At 41.2% G+C, this 24,168-nt stretch overlaps 1 protein-coding gene and 1 pseudogene across 1 annotated transcript in view; both read left to right on the top strand.

Annotated features, from left to right (window-relative positions):
* The window catches only part of USH2A (usherin), a 777,205-nt gene extending 753,052 nt beyond the window's left edge, over window positions 1-24,153 (top strand). Inside the window, exons 64-71 of the mRNA XM_003930351.4 lie at window positions 2,567-2,776; window positions 4,573-4,811; window positions 5,608-5,816; window positions 9,885-10,061; window positions 11,366-11,449; window positions 15,510-15,754; window positions 20,724-20,945; window positions 23,125-24,153. Coding sequence (XP_003930400.3) covers window positions 2,567-2,776; window positions 4,573-4,811; window positions 5,608-5,816; window positions 9,885-10,061; window positions 11,366-11,449; window positions 15,510-15,754; window positions 20,724-20,945; window positions 23,125-23,214 — 1,476 coding nt within the window. The 3' untranslated portion in view covers window positions 23,215-24,153. The remainder of the gene's footprint in view (window positions 1-2,566; window positions 2,777-4,572; window positions 4,812-5,607; window positions 5,817-9,884; window positions 10,062-11,365; window positions 11,450-15,509; window positions 15,755-20,723; window positions 20,946-23,124) is intronic.
* LOC120361613 (small nucleolar RNA SNORD116) lies at window positions 19,955-20,039 on the top strand (annotated as a pseudogene).
* Window positions 24,154-24,168: the final 15 nt, after the last annotated feature.

The following is a 24,168-nucleotide window of genomic DNA, read 5'->3' as shown; positions in this document are numbered from 1 at the left end:
AAGACAAAACAGCCTAAATATATTCCCAATTAGTGATGGGGAATTTTGAATTGCCTAGTTTTCAATGAGAATATTTGCAAGGAAATATAGCAAAACACTATAATACTGAGGCCCAAGTGTTTTTAAAATTCAGGGATTAAATAACATTTTGGAAATAGAACTCCACCAACAGAAGTTCATGTAATACAGGAAGGCTGATATTTAGTACGATCTACAACACTACCATTAATACTACAAAGCCTTAATAGTATTTATGATTCTACATCTACATTGAAAATGAAAGAAAAGTTAATGTCCATAAGCCAGAGCCAGAACTGTGCTGAGCACTTTCTATGAATTATGCTTATTTCATCTCATTTTCTTTCAACACCCTATGCCTGCGTTACTGCCATCTCTTACTGGTGCACAGTAATTCATTGGCAAGTTGTTGAATTTTTCTTTTATGATACCTAGTTGCACTTTCTTCCTCATTTTCTTCCCATCCATTGTAGCCTGAATTTTAAATTCTGCCTGCCCTTAAATCACTGACCAAAGTTCTGCTCTTGGCAAAAAAAAAAAATCTAATATCAATATTTACACCTTACTTTACCTTACTTACCCAAGAATATTTTTTCAAATCTTGTCATTCATTGTGCAATCATAGGTGTACCCCCACCGCTTCCCAGAAGGATATTTGCAGTAAAAGAGGTGGTTCTGGGGCAGAGTGAGGAGCCAGAGACCCTCCTCATTAGCCCTGAAATCAGACTTCTTTGTGAATAACCTGCTTCACCTACCCTCCCCAAGTCTAACCTTGCCTATTTCAGAGGGGATTCTGAGAGCAGCTGTGGTTGCAATCTCGTGGACTCTTAACTTCCGTGAAATCTGGCTCTCCCATGTCTAACATAGTTTCCTGCTCCTTACTTCCCTATACTTTCCAAAATAAACCTCCCTCGCCTAAGGCAACTCGTACATGTCTATCCATCCTTGCAGGCTAAGACACCTTACCTAATCTAGAATCTCAGGTATTTGTCGTCTATGACAAGTTGTTTAAGTTTCATGATTCTGAGTATTTTATTTTTGCATATTACAGAATAAAAAACACTGCTCGTTGATATGGGCACTGGAGAGCAGAATTCTAGTTTCAGTGCTTGTATCTTGTCACCCTGCACAAGATAGTGAAATTTTCTGAGCCTCAATTTCCTCACCTTTAAAAGGGGTGGAGAAAATGCATTCTCCACTCACCTTACAAGGTTGCCATGGTAAGGACTAAATAAGCTGACATAAGTTAAAGTGCTTTGTAAAATGTAGAGTTTATACAAAAGTGAGTGATTATTATGCAAATGATGAGAGGATATATCCGAGCTCTTAAAAGAGCAGGTGTGTCTATGTAAGTAGGTTAGTTGTCTCTTTTTAAAAATGAGGCTCCTGGCAATCCTATCAGCAAGGGGCTGGAGATTTGCATTTGACAGCAACCTGAAAACAATTCAACATCAGAAAATTTACTTTCACAAACGAATCCAGGAAAAAAAGAAAGGTATGAAAATCACTGACAGGAATTGGCTTAACTACTAAAAATCTCTCTAATGTTTCTTCTCTTGAAGATGTTATTGATACAAAAGCAAAGTAAACAAAAATGAAACTAAACTCTCACGGCAAAGTATTCTGACCATTTTTTCCTGACAAATAACTCCTATTTTGAACATTCTGCATGATTTTTTTTTTTTAATACTGAATGCCTGGAATGTGTGTACTGTAGAATCAAACAAGTTTTTCAGACTTGTCTTTAAAAGCTCAGGGGCAAATTTTTAGAAAATATATAGTGTAAAAGAAATGCAATGAGAAAAAAATTTCCTGAAGTTAGGCTTTCACATGAAAGCTTACTAAGGAATACTACCACTCCTAAACACGCAGACAGTCTTCTTGTATTGCCATTTAGATCTATCATTCTGATTGATCACTGTGTAGTTGGCTATTATTGGGCCTAATTTAACCCTATACACTCATACATCCATCTACACTGTCTATTGTACCTGACGTTCTACAAATTACTTACTCATGCAAATGACGACCTAAGGCAACCTTTTAGGATATTCGTGTTTAATTATACAAATGGTTCTTGATAAATAAGATTATACATCGTTCCATATGTTTATTCCCTCCTTGATGAAAGGAAATTTAATTTTCATGCAGATTTGGTGGGGACAATGTTTAAGAATTGCTGAGTTTTAAGTAGTCTGCAGATCCATCCAGTTTGTAGAAGCTGATAAACTCACTCCAGCTCCCACACAGAGATGAGTAGTTTTTTTCATTAGGCTTAAATCAACCCACTGTGTTCTGAAATCCTGAAAGGCCCCCTTTGTGTTCACATGGTCAAAGGCAAAAGGCAAAAAATAAAAATAAATAAAAGAGGAAGAGCCTACCTACTCTCCTGTGTGATTACAAAGTTGCAGCATCAAAATTTATCTCTTCCTGTTGTGTTTATTTGCTTTTGGTTGCCAATTGCTTTCTTTCTTTTTTTTTTATTTTTTTATTTTTTCCAGCCTGAGGGTATCTTGCTTTTGACAGTCTTGTTGATTTCTCTTTGGAGGTCTGGGCAGTGAATTCTGCAGGAAAAGCCCCCAGTAGCTGGACATGGTGCAGAACCGGGCCCGCCCCACCAGAAGGTCTCAGAGCCCCCACGTTCCATGCGGTCTCTTCTACCCAAGCAGTGGTCAACATCAGTGCCCCCAGGAAGCCCAACGGGATCATCAGTCTCTACAGGCTGTTCTCCAGCCGCGCCCATAGGCCTGAGACAGTGGTGAGCAGCAGAGCTAGAAATCCAGGACTGGTTGACTTTTAAATATCATTACCATGGAGCCCTTGTTTTTATGTTTTTATGTTTTTCTCTCCATCTTTCTTATCCTTCTAGTCTCAATTGTCTTGTGGTGAACTTAGTAGCACAAAGATCCCTCAGAGAAGAAAAAGTGAACCCTGAGGAAACATAGAAAAAGTATGTAAACTCGTAGGGAGAGAGATGCTAAAGGTGGTATTAAAGACTCCACAAATGTAAGAAACTAAGACTTTAGAGACAATCAAACTAATTTAATTAGAAAACAGATCAACCACTTAACGGAGTGGTGCCACCTAGTAAGAAGTTGGCCAATGGTAATTATTGGAGGTGTAAATGTCAGTATGAAAAAGACAAAACAGAGCAAAGATATCCTTGGGAATCTCCATTTTGACATGCACAAATCTCTAATAACACATGGAAAGCGCTCATTCTTCTGGTGAATTCAAGAAAGTTCTAGCCCTTTAGAAGAGAGAGCAGAGCAGCTCCGTCAGCACAGTCCTAGCTCCAGTTTGTTCATGAATACGTTTGAGGCACAACGGGACACAGCAGAGAGTGCTTGGGCATATCATCTTTCATATTGTGCTTTAGCCAAGCCACTTCCTGGAAGCGATGTTAAGAATCAGCTAGACCAGTTCCTGCATTATTTAAATGAAGAGACCAGCAGCCAACAGGACAAAGGCTCTTGTCTCTGTGGTACAGCTTGTGCCGCTCTCAATTTTCTCATGAATAAGTGGAGATTGTAATACTTTGTTCACACAAACATTGTATAGAGATTGTGCAGATCCTGGTATTATACTATGAATTATTTAGACCAATTTAGGGAACAATTTGGGCAAGAGTAGAGAATTCCTCTGAGACCAGAGTGTCAGGTATTGAAACACAATTTCAACAGATAAGTTACATACAGGGAGGGTTGGATTGAATGTTAAAGGAATATTAGCATATTGTCTACAGGGCTTTGTATTCAATAAATATAGATGATGTAAATACAATCAACCCTTGATTATCCGTGCTTATAAAATGATAATATTAATACACCAAAATAATTTGTATTTAAAGGACATCGTATGCATTTTTTAAAAGAACAGCTCTTCTTAATCATACGTTCTTTATGTCAATGTGAAAATTCATTTCCAGTTTCTGAACTCTTTTGTTCCAGAGTACTTATTAAAACCACAATGAGGTTAAAAATTTGCTCAAATAAACTGAAAAGTTTATCCTATAAAGATGATTGAGAGAAGACTATCATATTTTGTAAAAACCAACACCCTCAGAGAAAGAGATAGTGTTTTAAGCTCTTAAATACTTGTACCTGATTTTAACGTGGAGCTGAAAAGATTTTTTTGACTGAGAAATTGCATGCGAGTAACCATGGCAGAATATGAACCTTGGTGGATGCTGACTAGACATATAATTCAAACACAGATTTTGTTTTTTGAAAAGACATCACTCTGAGGGTCATAGACTTTTATCAATACTTTGCGTTTCTGTGCTATTTCCTAATACCTTTCTAAGGTAATAGATAATTGATAATATTATGCCTTCTATTTAACTGTTACATTATCAGATTTTTCACCTATTTGTCATACCTCTCTAACTGGGTTGGCAATTTTTTGATGATAAATGTCATGCTAAATGCCATATTGCATCTCCCAGAGTGTTTAGCATGGCACTCCATTTGTAGGAGGTGGGATCCTGGATAACATTTCTCAGACATCTTTGATGTTTGACACTGCCTCATCTAGCCTTCTTTCCTCCCACAGCTGTCCGAAGGCATGGCCACCCAGCAGACTCTCCATGGCCTTCAACCCTTCACTAACTACTCCATTGGAGTAGAGGCCTGCACCTGCTTCAACTGTTGCAGCAAAGGACCAACCGTTGAACTGAGAACCCATCCTGCTCCACCCTCAGGACTGTCCTCTCCACAAATCAAGACGCTGGCCTCAAGGACGGCCTCCTTCCAGTGGAGTCCTCCCATGTTCCCTAATGGTGTCATTCACAGGTAATGGATCAGGCGGAAGGATGAATAAACTAACAAGGCATTTGTACAGACATATGAACACGTGGTATAGCCTACTCTGTACCTACAAACCTGTAGAGCTACCCAGCACTCCCCAGGGAGGACCTGCTTATTGAACAGGTAACTGTGGCAAAGTAGACAAATAAATTGATTTACATGGTCATGTTACCTGTGATGTATTTAAATCATCATAAAATCAACTAATGATAGAAAAGAGAACAACAAAATAAGCTTTACATTAAAAAGACAATGTAACGTGTTTGTATTCAATATGCTCCTCCTAGTAATTGTCTGGAATCATTCCTTCTATAAGCCTTCATTGGAACGTAAGAAACCTCCACAGTTAAATCAGAATTGCCCTGATCTAACTTAAAATATTGTCATAAACCACTGTTTGAAAGAACAAAGAAGGCACTTGACTCAAAATCATTTAGAAAAAAAATTTCTTTATACTAGAAGGAGAAAAACCATTTATGCCTCTCCTCTGAAATGAGGGAAACGTCTTATCTGTACCAACAAGGATCACTAGTTGCTGGGTAAACAGCAGTGTGTGTATTGATGGTAACTTCTCATCATTTCTCTGGTCACATCTGCTGCTCATTTCCAACAGCATTACATAAAGTGTTTCTGAGAGCAGTTTTCTGCAAATGGAAATTCAAAAGAGCCTGTAGCTCAATGAAAATAAAATGTCTCCTCACAAAATAGAACCAGTTTTAAAAGAGAGAGTTAAACTAATTCCATTACCCATCTTCACTTTACGTATCCATTCTCATTTTAGCTATGAGCTCCAACTCCATGTGGCTTGCCCTCCTGACTCAGCCCTCCCCTGTACTCCCTGCCAAATAGAGACAAAATACATGGGGCTGGGGCAGAAAGCCAGCCTTGATGGTCTCCAGCCCTACACCACGTACAAGCTAAGAGTGGTGGCACACAACGAGGTGGGCAGCACGGCTTCCGAGTGGATCAGCTTCACCACCCAAAAAGAATGTGAGTACAAGCGGCTGCTACCATAAGCCAGAGAGATGGGAGGGCAGTCAGGAGAGGTTTGTCCTGAAAACTGGGGAAGCCACCTTTTAAAACAGATTGAGTGGCCTCAGTTACATTGAAAGCTACTGAAGCACTGATGAAGATGACTGTTGAGGAAAAGTGCCTACTGGAATTAATTATATGGAAGTCAAGGGCAAATTTAGGAAGGATTTTCATGTGAGGATAGGGTAAAAACCAATTTAGAGGAAGTTAAATGATCAATGGGAAGAAAGAAAATGAACAAACACTTGTAGAACATTTTTTATAAGAAGTTTTGCTACGCCTCTTCTTTGTAAATTACATGGCATAATCTCTAGTATGTTAAAAAAGCATTGAGATATAGCACTGTTAGGAAAAGCAAAAGAGCAACTGAGTGAAGAAAAGAGCAAACAACTATTTAGTTGGGAGCTTCCATTCATTTTTATATAATACAGTCACGCATTCCTTAACAATGGAAATACGTTCTGAGAAATGTGTCGTGAAAACATCATACAGCATACTTGCACCGATCTACATATGATAGCCTACTCCACCCTGAGGCTACAAACCTGTATAGGCATGTGACTGTGATGAATACTGCAGGCAATTGTAACACAATGGTTATTTATGTATCTAAACATAGAAAAGGTACAGTAAAAAATCTGATGTAAAGGATAAGAAGGCAAAGAGTGGTAGCTCACGTTTGTAATACTATCACTTTGGGAGGCCAAGGTGGGTGAATCACCTGAGGTCAGGAGTTTGAGATCAACCTGACCAACATGGTGAAATCCCATGTCTACTAAAAATACAAAACTTAGCTAGGCATGATGGTGCATGCCTGTAATCACTGCTACTTGGGAGGCTGAGGCAGAATTGTTTGAACCTGGAAGGCAGAGGTTGCAGTGAACTAAGACCATGCCACTGCACTCCAACCTGGGCAACAGAGCAAGTCTCTCTCTCTCTCTCTCTCTCTCTCTCTCTCTCTCTCACACACACACACACACACACACACATATATATATATATGAGGTGGTACAGGACAACTCCATTATGTTCTTTTTTTTAGTCTCGCTCTTTCACCAGGCTGGAGTGCAGTGGCGCAATCTCAGCTCACTGCAACCTCCGACTCCCAGGTTCAAACGATTTTCCTGCCTCAGCCTCCCGATTAGCTGAGACTACAGGTGTGCACCGCCACACCCGGCTAATTTTTGTATTTTTAGTAGAGACAGGGTTTCACCATGTTGGCCAGAATGGTCTTGATCTCTTGACCTCATGATCTGCCCGCCCCGGCCTCCCAAAGTGCTGGGATTACAGGCGTGAGCCACCACACCTGGCCTCTCTACTATATTCTTATGGAACCACCATCATTTCTGCAGTCTTCATCAAAACGTCATTATGAGATATATGACTATAACTCCTTTTCAGATTTTATAAGGTATGTGCTTTTATTGTTTAGTATGGCAAACACAAAAAGTATTAAGAAAAAGACAAGTACTTATCAGAACCAACTACATGATTTATGGAGTCCAGTAAAAAATGAAAATATAGAATGCTTTGCTGAAAAATCATTAAGAATCCCAAGACAGCAACAGTAGAGCATCAGGCTAAGCCCAGGACTCTTCTATGTCATGGGCCTGTGCAACAGCACAGGTCACATGCTGAGGAGGTCCTGCTTATTATCCCCCTACCCACAGGCAACCACGACTAATGTTTTGGCAAAATCAATTCCTTTAATCTCCTTTCTATGCACAATTTTTACTACATGGCTGAGATACTGCAACTAAAATTTCATAGTCTGCTTTTTATACTTGACATAATTGTATTTGTATTTCCCATGGCGTTAAAAAAAACTCTTCAGCCACCAATTTTAATGTCTATATAATATTCCATATATAAATTAATTGGGGCATTTTGGTTATTTTTTTATTTCTCTTTAATACAGATAATAAAATAAATCTTTATGAACAGATCTTTGAATATCTGGTTATCTTCTTAAATTTTGACAAATAGAATGTACTATTAATACATCAAGTATTTTAATATTTTAAAGATTTGGATACTAATTATATGTTTGCTTTCCAGAAAGATTATTTCAGATTATAATCTTACCTAAAATACCCTATCTGGCATTGCATATTATGCCAATTTGGAAAGTAAGAATTATGCATTCATGAAAGACCAATGGTGATTTTGTATTTTTAGTAGAAATGGGGTTTCTTCATGTTGGTCAGGCTGATCTCGAACTCCCGACCTCAGGTGATCTGCCCACCTTGGCCTCCCAAAGTGCTGGGATTACAGGCCTGAGCCACCGGGCCTGGCCCCTTCTCATTTATTTTAATTGCTTACTCTTTTTCCTCAGGTAGGTCTTCAAATCCTATAGGACAAATAACACTCCTATCTTCCTATTTTCTTACTAGTTACAAGCCATTTCTTTATTTGTGCTGTTACGATATAGGGAAAAAGTGAAAATCTGTTGAATTAAGATAACAGAGAGAAGTCATAGACAAATAACAACAGAGCATTCCATTGTGATATTAGGCAGACTTATTGCTGGAAAAGCATTGAGATTTAAAAAGGGCTTGATAATTCTTGTTTTTGCAGAAAATTTTTCTTATGGCTTTATGAAAATATCTTATTTTGAAAGATGAGAATCAACTATGTCTTTATGGTTGAATGTTAGAATTACAAAAGCATAATTATTCTTTATTTTGTTATATTTCCTAACATCAGAAATAGATGGATTGTTTTTTAAAGAAAAAAATCACATCCAATTTAGTCTCACTACTCACTCCTTTCTTTTCTTAAAAGCCAATTTGGTTTGTAGGTGAATCTTAATGTTTTTACAAATATATTGATTATTTCATAGAAAATAAAATCTCATGAAATAAATCTCTTCTGACTTGACTAGATGATCTGGTATCCCTTCATCTGTTTGTACAAAAATTATTCATTTGAAAGATGAGACCCAGTTAAGGATTTTTGTTTTGTTTTAGTAAGGAGCTGAAAAATCAAGAGAATGTGCCTGTAAAATGCACACAAAGTTGCTGCTATATGTGATATAATACTTAGAAGACCTGAGCTTGATTATATACTAATGTACTATGCTATTGATTGATTCGTCAGGGCAATGAATTATAATACTTGAATTGCTGTTTGCAAGGCTTTTTAACTACCTCAGAAAACAAACTAACACTTTGAGAAAAAGCTTTAAAAATAAATGGGTGCCAAAAGGACATAATTCACCCATCTAAGCAGTTTGGTTTGGAGAAAAAAATATATTAACTTCATCTAGTCCTTGGGGCTTTGTGGCAATAAATATTGATTTGATATGAAAAATAGCTATCTACTGTAGTTAATAGTGTTAAGGATACTTTACTTGTTAAAAGAGGGAAAATGCGACAAAATATGAGCTCCAGGGTTATGTTGGTGAGCAGATCCATTGTATGTTAATAGTTTTATTTATAAAACGCCTCTCCATTGATTTTTTTTTAAGGCAGGCATAAAGTTGCTGAGAAAGCATTTCACACATGTTCCCACTGGTTTTTTTTTTTTCACCCCCTGATTATGGTTGTTTCTGAGGAAAAAGTGAAGGATTCTAGCAATGTTGGTTTTCCTTTATTTCTTTATTTTTTGGATTGGTTTGGTTTGGTTTCGCTCTTTTTTATTTTTATTTTTATTTTTTTTTTTTTGAGATGGAGTCTCACTGTCACCAGCCTGGAGAGCAGTAGAATGATCTTGGCTCACAGCAACCTCTGCCTCCCAGGTTCAAGCGATTATTCTGTCTGAGCCTTCCAAGTAACTGGGACTACAGGCGTGCACCACCACACCAAGCTAATTTTTGTATTTTAAGTAGATACCAGGTTTCACTGTGTTGGCCAGGATGGTCTCGATCTCTTGACCTTGTGATCCACCCACCTCAGCCTCCCAAAGTGCTGGAATTACAGGCGTGAGCCACCATGCCTGGCCTTGCTCATGTCTTTTATTAAAGCACACACCTGCACTCTTTCAGAGAGGTTACCTTTTTTAGAATGTGCAACTTTCTCCCAACAGTGCCTCAGTACCGAGCCCCATTTTCGGTGGATAGCAATTTGTCCGTGTTGTGTGTGAACTGGAGTGGTACTTTCCTCCTCAACGGCCCACTGAAGGAGTACGTGTTAACCGATGGAGGGCAACGCGTGTACAGCGGCTTCGACACCACCCTCTACATACCGAGAACGGCAGACAAAAGTCAGTTTCCGACTCCTGTTTCTCAGTGTGGAAGGTGCTGTGTTCGCCAGCGTTACGGGATGTTAAATCTGAAAGCTGACCAGCAGATGCTCACCATTAAAACGTCTTGGTTTAAGTGCCCACTTCTTGTGGAAAAGTTACTGCTCAGGATAAATAAGGTTTTCCTTCCTTTCCATTTGCAGTTTGACAGCACTGCAATTATAATGCAGTTCTAGGGGACAGTGCTGCTTTTACCGGACTGGAGGGTCCCCAAGAAGGGAAGAGACCCAAGGGCAAGTCGTGGTCACAAAAGAAATAGCACCCATACATAGTCAATGACTACCCTAAAGTAATACACTTCTAGGGACTTCATAGATTGTCTTGCTGTACCTCCAGTCTCCAAACTTGTCAGAAAATGACCATCTCTAATTCGTAAGGACCTGAGTAAGGGGTTTCCCTACCTTCCTTGTTATCAGCCCCTGAAAGAACAACCTTGTCCCTGTAAGATGGAATTCCTCTTTCCTATTTACTTAAACGTCCCTTTTCTTTTGTCTTGTTTTTAAATTGAAATGAGAAAATGCTTTACAAGGTACTAAGTATTTTCTAGTGATCAGCATGCAGGCCGATATTCACTATACTGTGAATCAATCAGTGGGTATTTTATTTTGGCTATAAGGTAGAGGTGAGCAGTGAGCTCCAGCATTGCATGTATAGTAACAGAAACTTAAGAAAATTTTTACAAAGATTCAGCTGTGCATGTTCGTGGTTACAATTCATAGTCACCTGGGCAGCTTGTTGGGAAGGGAAGGTGGCCTGATGGTTGGGATATGCAGGTTCTGCCTGGCCAGGCCTCAAACCATCTGTGTGACCTTGCAAGGGTCACTTCCCTCAAGTTCCTGGCTATTGAAAGAACAATTTAGACCATGTGATTTCTAGGATCCCTTTTCAGCTCTGCTGTTGAGTAAGAAACTCTGGGTCACTTCATGGAAAGTACATCCGTAAATTACAAAGGAAGGGTTTAAACCATGTGCAGAACATGATGCACTTTGTATATTATCCTTTACTTCTCTAATATTCTTTTCCTTTGCTGTATAAGCTCTAATTTTCCTTAGCTCTATTATTTATGGATAGGCTGTCATTACACTAATTATAGCTTTTTTCTTGGATTTTTTGAAGTAGAAATAATTTTGCGTATTATATAAAACTTCATAACTTGCTCTGGAATCCTATTTTTCACGCCATGATGCATTGCTCTTTTAAAAGCACGTGTCCTATGTGTAGGTGTTGAATGAACACATCGTTTATCAGTTCTTCCTTTTGTCCAGCCTTTTTTTTCCAGGTCACCTGCACAACTGATGAAGGAAGTGTAAAGACACCATTGATCCAGTATGACACCTCCACTGGACTTGGTAAACAACCCATATTATACTTGGTGTAGCGTCTATGCCTTTTCCTCAAGAAACACACATATGTTTGTTCATGCATACTTGGGGTGTTAATATATTAGCATAGACTATATGCAAGAAATTGTGCCAAGTGTTGTCAGAAATTCTTTTTTAAAGTCCTCATGGAACTTACAGTAAGCAAGGAGTTACAATATACTGTTTCTGTTTTTTGTTTTTTGTTTTTTTTGAGACACAGTCTCACTCTGTTGCCCAGGCTGGAGTGCAGTGGCACAGTCTCAGCTCACTGCAGCGTCCACCTCTCAGGTTCAAGTGATTTTCCTGCCTCAGCCTCCTGAGTAACTGGGACTACAGGTGCGTACCACCAAGCCTGGCTGATTTTTGCATTTATAGTAGAGATGGGGTTTCACCATGTTGGTCAGGGTGGTTTTGAACTCCTAACCTCAAGTGATCCACCCATCTTGGCCTCCCAAACTGTTGAGCTTACAGGTGTGAGCCACTGTACCTGACCAGAATGTACTCTTAAAATGCCAAATATTGAATTGTAAATATGGAAAAGACCAGAGAGATTAAATTTTTATCCTAACCACAAACCCTGTCAATAAAGAATTGTATGATTTCATGTACATAAAGGTGATTTACAGAGAAATTAGAGGAGAGATCAGAAGAAGAAAGAAAATATTCAGCCAATTCATGTTGATCGTAAGGTTAATCTTCTGAATTCAAAGCCTAGAATGATAAATTTGGAAAGTGTCTTTTATCCTCCATAAAAGAGTATGATTGACTGTTGATATCAAGTAATTTAGCTCAAGGGATACAATTTTGATTTTTAAGGAGGATCTTTTAAATTGAGTTTTACTCATAGTCTCTGAATCTAACGTTTGTGATACTTCGTAAAAGCAAATTAGAGAAATGCCAAATCTTTCCCATTAAAACAGATTTGGGATTGATATCCTATTTTAAATCTCAGTAATTAGTGATATATCAAATTTGCATGCACATATATAGCATTTCCTTTTTTTCTTTTTTTGAAGAGTAAACGTGCCCCAAATTCCTGAAACACAGTAAAACATACATATTATTGTCAAGGATAGTTTCAATTTGTCAAAATAAGTTATTATTCATGTTTCCAAACTTTACATGTCTGGATGTTATACAAAATTTCCTACAACATTTAATTCCTTATATATTGCTTATTTCATTTGATAGCCGTGGTAGGATAGAACAGACCTCATTCCGTATTCTTTTAGCAACTGCAATATTTCCCCAAGTGGATACGTGGAGGTCTAAGGGACACAGGAATTTATCCAGGAATGCTCTGCTAGCTCGTTACTGTGATGAGAACACCAACACGGATTTTCTATTGACTTCTGGCCCAGGACCTCTTCTTTGCAGTGGTTTGCCAAGTTAAGTACGTGTAAGAATCACCTCAGTGTGCTTGTTTATTATAGTTTCCCAGGCCCCTGGCAGAGATTCAGACTCAGGGAGGCCCAGGAATCTGCCCTTTAGAGTAATGCTGCCCAGTGCTTCTGACACAGGGCCCAGAACCACGTGTTGAGTGATGCCAGAAAACCAAGGTTGCTCACCTTCTAAGCCCTGCCAGTCTGGTTGTGTTGGTGAATGGGAAGCATGTTTTTCCCCAAGGCAGGCCATCAACAGAGAGGGATTTACTCTGACACTGGCTGTGGTTGCGGTTTTTCTTCGGATCTGAGGCCCAGCCACCAGAGTTCCAACTTCTGACAGTGAACCTCACACGCCATGCACAGGTGGAGTCCCTTAAGGTGAAGGGGCACTTAGAAAAGAAAGAAGGGAAGGGATAAAGAGACACCATCCTGATTTCAAGGTCTTCATAAAAAGGAGAAACCCCCGGTTGGCTCATGAATACAAACTGAGGTTTCCATTGTGTCTGGAGGCTGGGCTCTGGGCAGAGCAGAGGGAAGGAACTCTGAGGACTGTGCAAAGCTATGGCAGATTCCAAGAGGTACTGCCCAACTAATATCCATCGTCAGTTCTAATTTTTATGATGTAACTTTTAAAAATGCTCCTGTTCCCTTGCCTGAAGGCAGCCTCCAAGCAGGAGAGTGGCAGAGACCTCATTTTCCTCTGCCTGTTCTGAGGGCTGTTTCCCTTTGGAGGCTTCCCTCGGGCAGGCTGCCCTCCCTTTCCCCGCCTGCTGTGGAGCAAGAGGCCCACTGGGCCCATCAGATCAGTTTCTGGAGTTACAGCCAGAGTTATTTCCTCACTGCGCCATACGTAGAGGAAACAACTCTTTTAGTGTGCAACCTAGGCTGGTTTGTTTTTAATCAAACAACACACACTGGTTCCTAATTAGGGGAATTTCGACCTGCTGGAGCTTGATTGGAGCGTTGACTCCAACCCTTTATTTTAGAGATGAGAAGCAAAGGTCAGAGTCCAATATTTAATCACAGAGCTGATCAGCAGGCAGAGTTAGGGTTGTCAAAGTAATATCCCTCCTCTCGTGGAGTTCAAAGTTTAGTGCTAGTCACCTTCTGTTCTTGCCTTTAATATTTTCACTCCAGTTCTGAACTTTTGGCCTTTAAGTCTTTCACTGAGAGTGTGAGGGTGACGTACTAGGCAGGTCCATGAAGTTCTAGAGGTGCTGAAAAGGGGGAGATTTGTCCAGTGAGTGAGTAGGCTTTGCAGTTGTGTCTGTCTGTTCTTCTGACCTGGCTGTAGGTATTAGATTTAGATGAGCATCCCTCTGGCTCACAGCTCCACATCGGCCTGTGTGTGCCCTGCACACCGGATCTGCAGGTTTCTGTGCTGGCCCCAGCAAGAGGCTGGATGGGAGCAGATCTCTGGCCACCCCACCCTCACCCCAGCCGCACCCCTGCTTAGCTTGCCAAGCTGACAACATAAGTTCACCGCCTTTCCCTGTCTGCACGGTCCTTGTCAGCCTTTCTCCTATCTTCCCCACAATATTATTATTAATCCTGCCCACGCTTCATCCCTGTGAAGCCCTAAGCATAACGCCTGTCACCAGGCACATTCTTGTTAAACGTAAGCTACTTTTATTAATACTAACCTCATGTGTGGAGACTCACATCAACTGAACTCTCAACATGTGAATGACAAGCAAAGGTAAGTGGTCCCAGTGCTAAAAGATTTCGTTCTTTTTTTTTTTTTTTTGAGACAGAGTTTTGCTCTTGTTACCCAGGCTGGAGTGCAATGGCGCGATCTCGGCTCACCGCAACCTCCGCCTCCTGGGTTCAGGCAATTCTCCTGCCTCAGCCTCCTGAGTAGCTGGGATTACAGGCACGTGCCACCATGCCCAGCTAAATTTTTTGTATTTTTAGTAGAGACGGCGTTTCACCATGTTGACCAGGATGGTCTCGATCTCTTGACCTCGTGATCCACCCGCCTCGGCCTCCCAAAGTGCTGGGATTACAGGCTTGAGCCACCGCGCCCGGCCCTCAAAGATTTCTTTCTATAGGAAGCTTTCCCAGTGCATTTGGGTAATGGTTTGCAGACCTTTTGCTCTTTAACAGAGAAGCCATGTAAAGACAACCTGGTAGCAAACACAGGCTGTTAATATCATAATGAAAAATGAAATCTGATACTTCAAAATCCAGTTTGCACAAAATACCAGGAATGGGACTGTTGCATGAAGCAAGGATGCCTCGGATCTCCAAGCAGTCATTTTGTTTGTGATTCTGCAGCAGTAAGAGCAAGGATCCCAGTCCCCCAAGGACTTTGCTCTAAGGCACACAGCTATGAAACAGGTGACCCTCAAGGTTACTTTGGTAACCCTTTTAAAAATCGCTCTCAACTCCCATCTTTTCCAGGGATTTGCCAAGCCAGTGGTGATTTCCCGGCTGAGTGGCAACACCAAGAGTGTCAGCGAGGTCTCTCGAGAGCTGTAAGCGTCTCGTTATAACCCACGAACCTGCTGAACCATTACCCCAGGCTTCACACAAGTGCAAACAGGCACCAAGAGACAAACTGCTTTCAACTCTGTCCTAACTTACTATCAAATAGCAGAGCCAGAGATGGCAAAATTGCTTTCTGACATAACATTTCCCCTTTCTTTCCCTGGATTTTGCAGGCTTGGTTCTAACCACGCCTGGAGAAAAGAAGGGAACGCGGAGCAAAAGCAGAGAGTTCTACGGCGAGCTGTGGTTCATAGCGTTAATGGCCGTGCTGGGCTTAATCGTGCTGGCCATTTTTCTGTCCCTGATACTACAAAGAAAAATCCACAAAGAGCCATATATCAGAGAGAGACCTCCCTTGGTACCTCTTCGGAAGAGGATGTCTCCATTAAATGTCTACCCACCAGGGGAAAACCATATGGTATGTCTGCGGCGGTGTGGCCCCATTTCCCTATCACGGGACTGGAGTACTTGTTTTCCTTCCGAGAAAAGTGTTTCATAGCCATAGTAACAAGGAACTAGATGTAAGTTACCCTTCATTAAGTGTGGGGACCGAGGGACGCTAACCCTAGAACAACTTTCTCAACTCTGGCTGCACATTAGAATCACTTTAGAAAACTCTTAAAAAAAACTCACTGCCTGGACTTCGTCGGAGGAATTCTCATTTCATTGGTCTTGAGTAGGGCCTGAAGATTGGTATTCTTTTTTTCATTCCAAAAGTGATTTTAATGTGTAACTAGGGATAAGTATTTCTGCCCCATAATTGCAAGCCAGGGCATGGTGGAGAAGAGTTGTATGTTGAGATTACCTGGGGAAATGATAGGCTGCATTACTGTGTAATTTAGGGGGATCGGACATTACAAGGGGGAGATGGGAAGGAAGGAGCTAAAGTGGTAGCGGTGTCCTGTTTGTCCTCTGGTCCTGACACCCCGTGCCACAGCGGATGGATGGCACCTCTTAGCTCCAAATCACTCATTCCCAAAATAGGAGGTCCAGTGAAGGTCTGGTGGGACAGGGCCCCGTCCCTTGGTGGTGTGGGATAGTCATTGCCCAGAGCACTCACTGAAGGGTAAAAGGTGATTTAATTCCATGATGCACTCTGGTGTGGGGCTGTCTACCCGAAGGAAAAAAGACGGCGTTTTCTAATCCTCACCAGGTACCCATCTGTTCCCCAAAGCTGTGTGCCTATAGGGCTACATCTACCCGAGGAGGCGCCTTTTTTCCAGTTTGCACTAAGGTTCTACATCAGCTAGTGGCTACCCTAGGCAGTATCAAAATTAAGCACAGAAGCCTGGTCAAGCTGCTTACATTTCAACATTTTAAAAAATGGCAGTGAGTGAAAAGAGCTGCATTGTCTGCCTCCCAGACCTCTGCACTTCTCCAGGATTCAGTGACGAATGAGCACTGGTTAAGCCCCAACACGGTGGGATGAGACCATAACAGCAGGAGTGCTGGAAGCATGGAAGGGCAGTGGGGCCTCTGAGGTCCATGGTTTGTGGTTGGTGTGGGCAGTAGCAATGGGACAATGATGAAGAAGGCACTGCCCGGTACCCTGGGGGCCTTGGCTCTCTCTCCAGTCACATCTGTCCCACTCCTCTTCTCACTCACCCTCCTTGGAGCCTCCTTCCTCCCTGAGCCCATCAGACAAGCTTTAGCCACAGGCCCATTGCTGCTGCTGCTGCTTGGGTGGCTCACACTCTGGCTTCATTCACGCCTCTGCACAAATGTCACCTCCCATTTGATGTAAAATTTCCTAGCCCCTTAGCCCACTTGTTTTCTCTTCCATAGCACTTATCACATGACACTAAATCAGCTATGTTTGTCTGACCCTTGAAAGTAAGCTCCCAAGATCAAAGATTTTGTGGGCCACTTCCTGTTGTATGTGCCCTGGCACCGGGAGCAGTGCCTGACATATCACAGACACTCCACGAATGTTTGTTGAATGAATGAATGTCAAGTGACCACTTCAAACCATGGGCCATTTGCTCCCATTCAGTGAATAGTCATTAGGAGATTCGCACTGAAGAGCAGATACTTCAAAATTTTTCCTTGTTAAAGAGTAACTTTCTTTAAGGAGCCCATGTTCTTAGAGGGTGCCCTGCTGCCAGAGGAAGGCAGTGGAAGAGAGAAGGCAGGAGACGTCTGTTGAGCCTGGGAGATTAGCTAAATCAATCCTAGGGTCTATGCGTGGAGTAGTGACAGGAATTTCCCAAGCACCGCTGGGCGCATCTACTCTATAATGTGAGGCACAGTTACAGGAACGCTTACCCACACACCAGCAGCATCCAGAACTCATTCCAGTGACAAACTATCCTCTCCTTTGACCCAGTCCCTACAGGTAGGCACCTCTGTGTCAGAACCCTCCATGAGGAGGAATACCATCTTCCTTACTCGGTTAACTTAGTGACCAGGAGACACTCCCCTCATTCCTGTGGGGAAGTTATGTTACTCTGCATATAACCCCATTGCTCAGGGTTTTAATGAGTCTTGCTAAGCTTTGTTTTGTCAAAGTGAGGACCTTGAACTATCTGCATCAGCATCACGTAGGAGGAGCAGGGCCTGAAGTTCTGAGGCAGAAACTCAGGAATCTGCCATTTCAGCTGAAACCTCAAGAAGTCTGACGCACAGCAAAATTTGAGAACAGCTGAAACTGAAGTAGTAATACAAATCCCATATGCAGTATGTACTGTTTGATACACAGTAGAAGCAGGTGGTAGGAGGGTGCTGATTAGACGTTGCTGTCCTGACACAACACAGGCTACACTGCCTCTGGGGACAGACATAGGCTTCAGCTGGGAACAGCAGACAAAAGAATTTAAATACCTTGTTCCTGTACACCATTTACCATCAGGGAAAAGCACAGCAGCACCCAGCTGATTCTTTTTTTTTTTTTTCTTTTGAGACTGATTCTTGTTCTGTCGCCCAGGCTGGGGTGCAGTGGTGCGATCTCAACTCACTGCAACCTCCGCATCCTGGGTTCAAGCAATTCTCCTGCCTCATACCCAGCTGATTCTTTCACTGAGTGGCCAAGACTGAGTCAGCTGTGAAGATGGGATGGCACGGAGGGACTGGCTGGCTGCCAGGGACTCTGGGCCCAGGGAACTGTCCCATCCTCAGCAGGGAAGCTGTTCATTGTAGGCAGGTCTCAGCAGAAGTGAAATCTGGGGCACACCAGGGCACCGGGTGGAATTCCCCTGAGCCTGTTGAATCATAATTCAATCCTATCCAGTTGACAGGGTGTACTTGCAAGTCTTCTTCTGTTGCTTTTTAAAAATATTTTAAAACTAAACTGCTCTCACAAAGTTGGAGACCATGAGAGACATTGTCAAAAATTAGCCAAACTAAAGAGAGTACAATTTACATTCGTAGAGCAAAATGAAGTCCTTCTTGGTGACGGTGGACTCCTTATTGACTCAGATGGGAAAGAATCCACTCAAGTGGAAAAATTGGAATAGGAACAAGCCAGATTCACCTGCTCAGTTTTCCAGATTGACTGTCTTTTCACCTGAATAGGTCAATGAGCTATGCCCCTGCAACACACACACACACACACACACACACACACACACACACACACACACTTCTCCCCCTCATTTGACAAGCTCTGGTTTCAGTGCTGCTGTGACCCTCTTCCAAGCACCCCTGCCCTGTGAACAGGTAAGGTACCCTTTGAACATCAGACCCAAACTGGCAAAAAGATTTTAGGCTGTATTCTAAACAGAGAAAAATAAGCAGAGGTGCCAGGAAATGAGAATGTCTTTTGTATTTCATTAATATTTTTCAAGGCCAGGTAGTATACAGTACAGCTAAGTTCAAGTGCAAGCTGTGCTTGTTATTTAATTACTGGTTTGAAGATCTTCATTCTCTACAATACTAAACAAATAATGGCAGTGGCATTTACCTTAGATACTAATCAGTTTGTTGTTTCCACTTACCAGGGGGTGTTTGTTTTTGGGATACAGTCTTTTTCTGTCATCTAGGCTGGAATGCAGTGGTGCGATCTCAGCTCACTACAACCTCTGCCTCTTAGGTTCAAATGATTCTCCTGCCTTAGCCTCCAGAATAGCTAGGCTATTCTGTAGGCAACTGCCACCACGCCTGGCAAATTTTTGTATTTTTAGTACAGACAGGATTTCACCATGTTGGCCAGGCTGGTCTCGAACTCGGGAGCCAAATGATCCACCCACCTCAGCCTCCCAAAGTACTGGGATTACAGGCATGAGCCACTGCACCCAGCCTCAACACAAGATTTTAGTTGCAATACCCAAGTTTCTCTTTCTCTCTCTCTCTCACATACACAAACATGTATATATCTCCACATATATATGTATATATACACACACATATGCACGTATGTATCATAGGATATATATATCAGAGTAGTATTAAAGATGGGTGTGATAATACTGTCGTTAGAGAAATGCAAAGAATGTTTAAAACTCTTTCTAACATGGACTGACACTGCCATTTGTTCTCAGTTTGACTCTGTGGCTGATATATCTGATGTGTCAAGCAATGTCACCCTAAAAAGTTACACCATGCACTTTGAGGTACCTCTGTGTGCTGCATGAATGCATGGTTTTTTGCATGGTGTGTTGACTGCACAGTGAAAAGCAAGATGAGATCATCGATGACTTCCATATGTGCAGTTCTTGGAAAGCTGAACAACATGAGTGAAAACGCTATTAAAAAAAGAAATGGGACCAGCTAAATCAGAGCCCTCAGATATTTAGAGCAACTAGATTTTATCTTATGTCTAAGTTATGGAGTGACTTTGTCTCTCCGATGTTAATGTTAATATTAGACCTGATTTAATTTGGAGGCTGGAATCCTGTAACAAGGGGAGGAAGATGGAATGAGAAATGAGAGAAGGAGGAGTCAATTTCCCTACACAAATCCAGGACTTTTAAAGTGAAAGACAAACTGAGCTCACGTAGTGGGCACCCATGAAATAATATTGTTATCTTTGGCTGCTTTGAGGGAGGGGTGTTCTCAAGAGGGAGGCTCTGTGCTGACAGGCATGAAGAAAATACCTTGTTCACCCACCATCCGCCTTGCCCCGCCACTCTGCAACGCAGCAAGCCCTTGTTTTCTTCTGGGGACAATTGCCAGACCACCAGCACATGAGCTCTCTAGGTGCCCCAAACACTGGCCACCTAACTTGAGTATTAGCTCATCATCTCATTATTCCTACCAAGAAACCCAGGGTCATAGTGTTCTGGGTGCTCATAGCTGCTAAATTCTGTGACAGTTGTTCCCTTCACTGACAATGTGACAATTGTCTGGAGACAGTCATTCCCTTCACTGGCAATGTGCAAGACACAGTTCTCTGTCATATTTCAAGCCCATATTCTTTATATGCGAATCACTCACAGCAACTTCCTTTTCAGGGATTAGCTGATACCAAAATTCCCCGGTCTGGGACACCTCTGAGTATCCGCAGCAACCGGAGCTCGTGTATCCTGCGCATTCCGAGTCCAAGACAAACCAGTCTAACCTACTCCCAGGGCTCTCTCCACCGCAGCGTCAGCCAGCTCATGGACGTTCAAGACAAGAAAGTCTTGATGGACGACTCGCTGTGGGAAGCCATCATGGGGCACAATAGCGGACTGGTGAGTCAGTTTCCTCCTACAGGGCCTTTGCTAAATATCCCAGAAAAATATTGGTACGAAGCTGCCTGTACTTCACTGAATGCTGCCCCGTGGCACTTTGCCTCTGAGCACTTACCCAGTGAGGTAGTAACAACTGGTTTACTAGTGTTGCTACAATTGTGTGATAAGCAGGGTAGAAACTTTATGTCTTGTTCTTCTGGTACACAATAGATGCTTAAAAATGAATGCATAAGTAAGCAGCAACAGGTTATACTTCATAAACCTGGAGCAGAAGGTGACTGGAAACATTGGAATGTGACTAAAACAAGGCAGAAAGTTCAAGTACTTGTTTTACTAAAACAAAAAGATAATCAGCCTTTTCCTATTGGTGTATGAGTAGACACAAAAAGAATATATCAACAGCTAAACATGGTTGCTTTCCAAAACACTTAGGAAATGATGACAAATGAGGATGTTACTATTTATAAGCTTCATCTTTCATAATTTCAGTCCAGTGGGTACAAATCATTGGCTCTTTGAAAGGCAACCTGTTAGTGATATAATATTTGTTATCAGTCTCTGAGTGGCCGAGATAAAAATTCTAGAATTTTTACCAACCATCACATTTCATTGTGTTAACTTCCTAGATCAGATGCCCACTGCAGGACCTTCCATTGGGCTAGTTTAGAAAATAAACAGATAACCAGCTAGGAAGTTAGCTCCTCTGTTTACTCCTCTGGGATAAAATTATTCACCTCCATTTCTTTCAATCATCTGCTTCTGTTTTTGGATTTGCACTCATCTTTCTCCTCCAAGTTCTCACTTTTCCTTCACTGAAAAGTTGATGACATCCATGAAGAAGCCTTTCTTGACTAATGGCAAATAATAAAGGGAGTTCCCTGGATCAAGGCTCCCTAACACCATTAAAAAAAAAAAAAAAAAAAAAAGTACAGTCCTTCTTGCCTGTTCAGAATGATTATATATCCGTATCTATATGCATTTTTAAATCACAGCCTGTTTGATATTGTTATAACCTCATTACATGATTCCATTTCAGTCCTAAAGTTTTTTTTTTTTTTTTTTGAGACGGAGTTTCGCTCTCGTTACCCAGGCTGGAGTGCAATGGCGCGATCTCGGCTCACCGCAACCTCCGCCTCCTGGGTTCAGGCAATTCTCCTGCCTCAGCCTCCTGAATAGCTGGGATTACAGGCACGCACCACCATGCCCAGCTAATTTTTTGTATTTTTAGTAGAGACGGGGTTTCACCATGTTGACCAGGATGGTCTCGATCTCTCGACCTCGTGATCCACCCGCCTCGGCCTCCCAACAGTCCTAAAGTTTTTAAAAGGCAGGGATGATGGGTTGAAACAAGGAATTGCTAATTGATCATTCTTGACATGCAAAACGGCAATTGCTACGTGTTCAACATAATACGTTGAAAGTTCGGACAAATCATTTCACCTAATCTTCACAAATGGTAGGAGGTAGGCTCTATTATCATCCTCATTTTTACAAAGAGAACTGAGGTTTAGAGAGATGAGTGATTTAATGAGAGATTACACAGCTGGCAATATTTTCATGGGTTTGGGATCTTAAAATCATCTGACTACAGACTTCTATTTGTATTTATTATACTATATTGTCATTTTTGCTTGCTTTTTACAGTACTAGTAATGGGTGATGTGCAAAGGGATTCAATACAAGCTTTCAAAAGGGGCTAATACTTGGCAAGTTATCTGTTCATTTTAACATTATTAACCCTTATTTGATAAATACGAAATAGAGCACAGGAGTGGGAAGAAATGGGGCACACAGCTTGCATTCTGGCTCTTCCATGTACTCTTTGAACTCAATTTTTACATATGTGTGTATGTATATATATATATGTATATATACACACACCCTACTCTGCAGATGAGTACACTGAGGCTTCTGAGGCTTTGAAAGGTTAAAATATGGCACAATATAACCCTCAAATTACATACATTTTGAATTGGTCTATAATTCACGTGTGTATGTGATGTGATCCTTTCAGTAAGAGAAATTTAAGGCAAGGGCTATTTTAGCCCCCACTATTTTTGAGAATAAAATGTTAAGCCTTTAATACTACTTTTTACATTTAATTGATATAACTATAAATTGATAGGAAATACTATTGATAGCAAGTATCGTAGCCAATGGTGATTAGCTTATTTTTCAGTATGTGGATGAAGAGGACCTGATGAACGCCATCAAGGGTTTCAGCTCAGTGACTAAGGAACACACCACGTTTACTGACACCCACCTGTAAAGGATGAAAACCCAGAAGATGTAACCCTGGAAGGCAAGCACTGTACCCTGTTCCTCTTGGGTTATCACTGATACATCATAAATGCCGAAAAGCCACGGTTTACTATCTTATATTTTAAAGAAATGATGAGAGTGGTCACAAACTTGGTAGTGATAAATCCTTATCCTTGGTGGACTCTTCTAAGAATATGGTTTGCTACTTACAAAGCATAGTCTACAAATATGCTTTGTTAGATTCAGAAGATTGAGATCATCCTGATTTTTGAAAAATTAACCAGGTACCTTTATCACTGTGTATTTTTAAAAGCCTATGCTTTGAACCTGGGAGGCAGAGGTTGCTATGAGCCAAGATCCTGCCACTGCACTCCAGCCTGGGCAACAAGAGCAAATACTCCATCTCAAAAAAATTTTTTTTACTTTAAAACCTCTTTCCATGATGATTGTTGTTTTCATTTTTCATCAATCACACAGGTACCTTTCAACTTTTTTTTCTTCCCATCACAGCAACCCTAATGAGGTAGGTATAATGAAAAAATTTAGGCATAGTGGGGGCAATCTGTTCAAGGTTTCAGTGTCAGTGCTCTAACATCAAGGTTCAATCTCTTGAAAGCAAAAGAAAGTAACAAGATTTGACGTGTTTTATAATGCAATCTATGGTATAGTTGTTTTCCTTTTTATGTGATTCTATTATGTAATCGTTACTGCCTTCTTTTTAATGGCCTTTTACTCCTGGTCACTAGTGTACTTTTTTCTTTCATTTTCTTACTTGCCCACCCAATGTTCACATAACTGTGATAAAGAGGAAGAAGGGTGTAAGAGAATTACAATCTTAGTAGTTTTCAAATTATGCTTTGCTTCATATCTTCATTGGTAACTTATTTTCCACACATATTAAGTTCTTATCTTACTCTCCCATTTTTTTTAAATTATGGGAAGAGGCAAAGAAATGAACAAG

The sequence above is a fragment of the Saimiri boliviensis genome, chromosome 14 (assembly GCF_048565385.1).
Source record: "Saimiri boliviensis isolate mSaiBol1 chromosome 14, mSaiBol1.pri, whole genome shotgun sequence".
Lineage (NCBI taxonomy): Eukaryota > Metazoa > Chordata > Mammalia > Primates > Cebidae > Saimiri > Saimiri boliviensis.
This window is presented reverse-complemented; position numbering and strand designations above follow the sequence as displayed.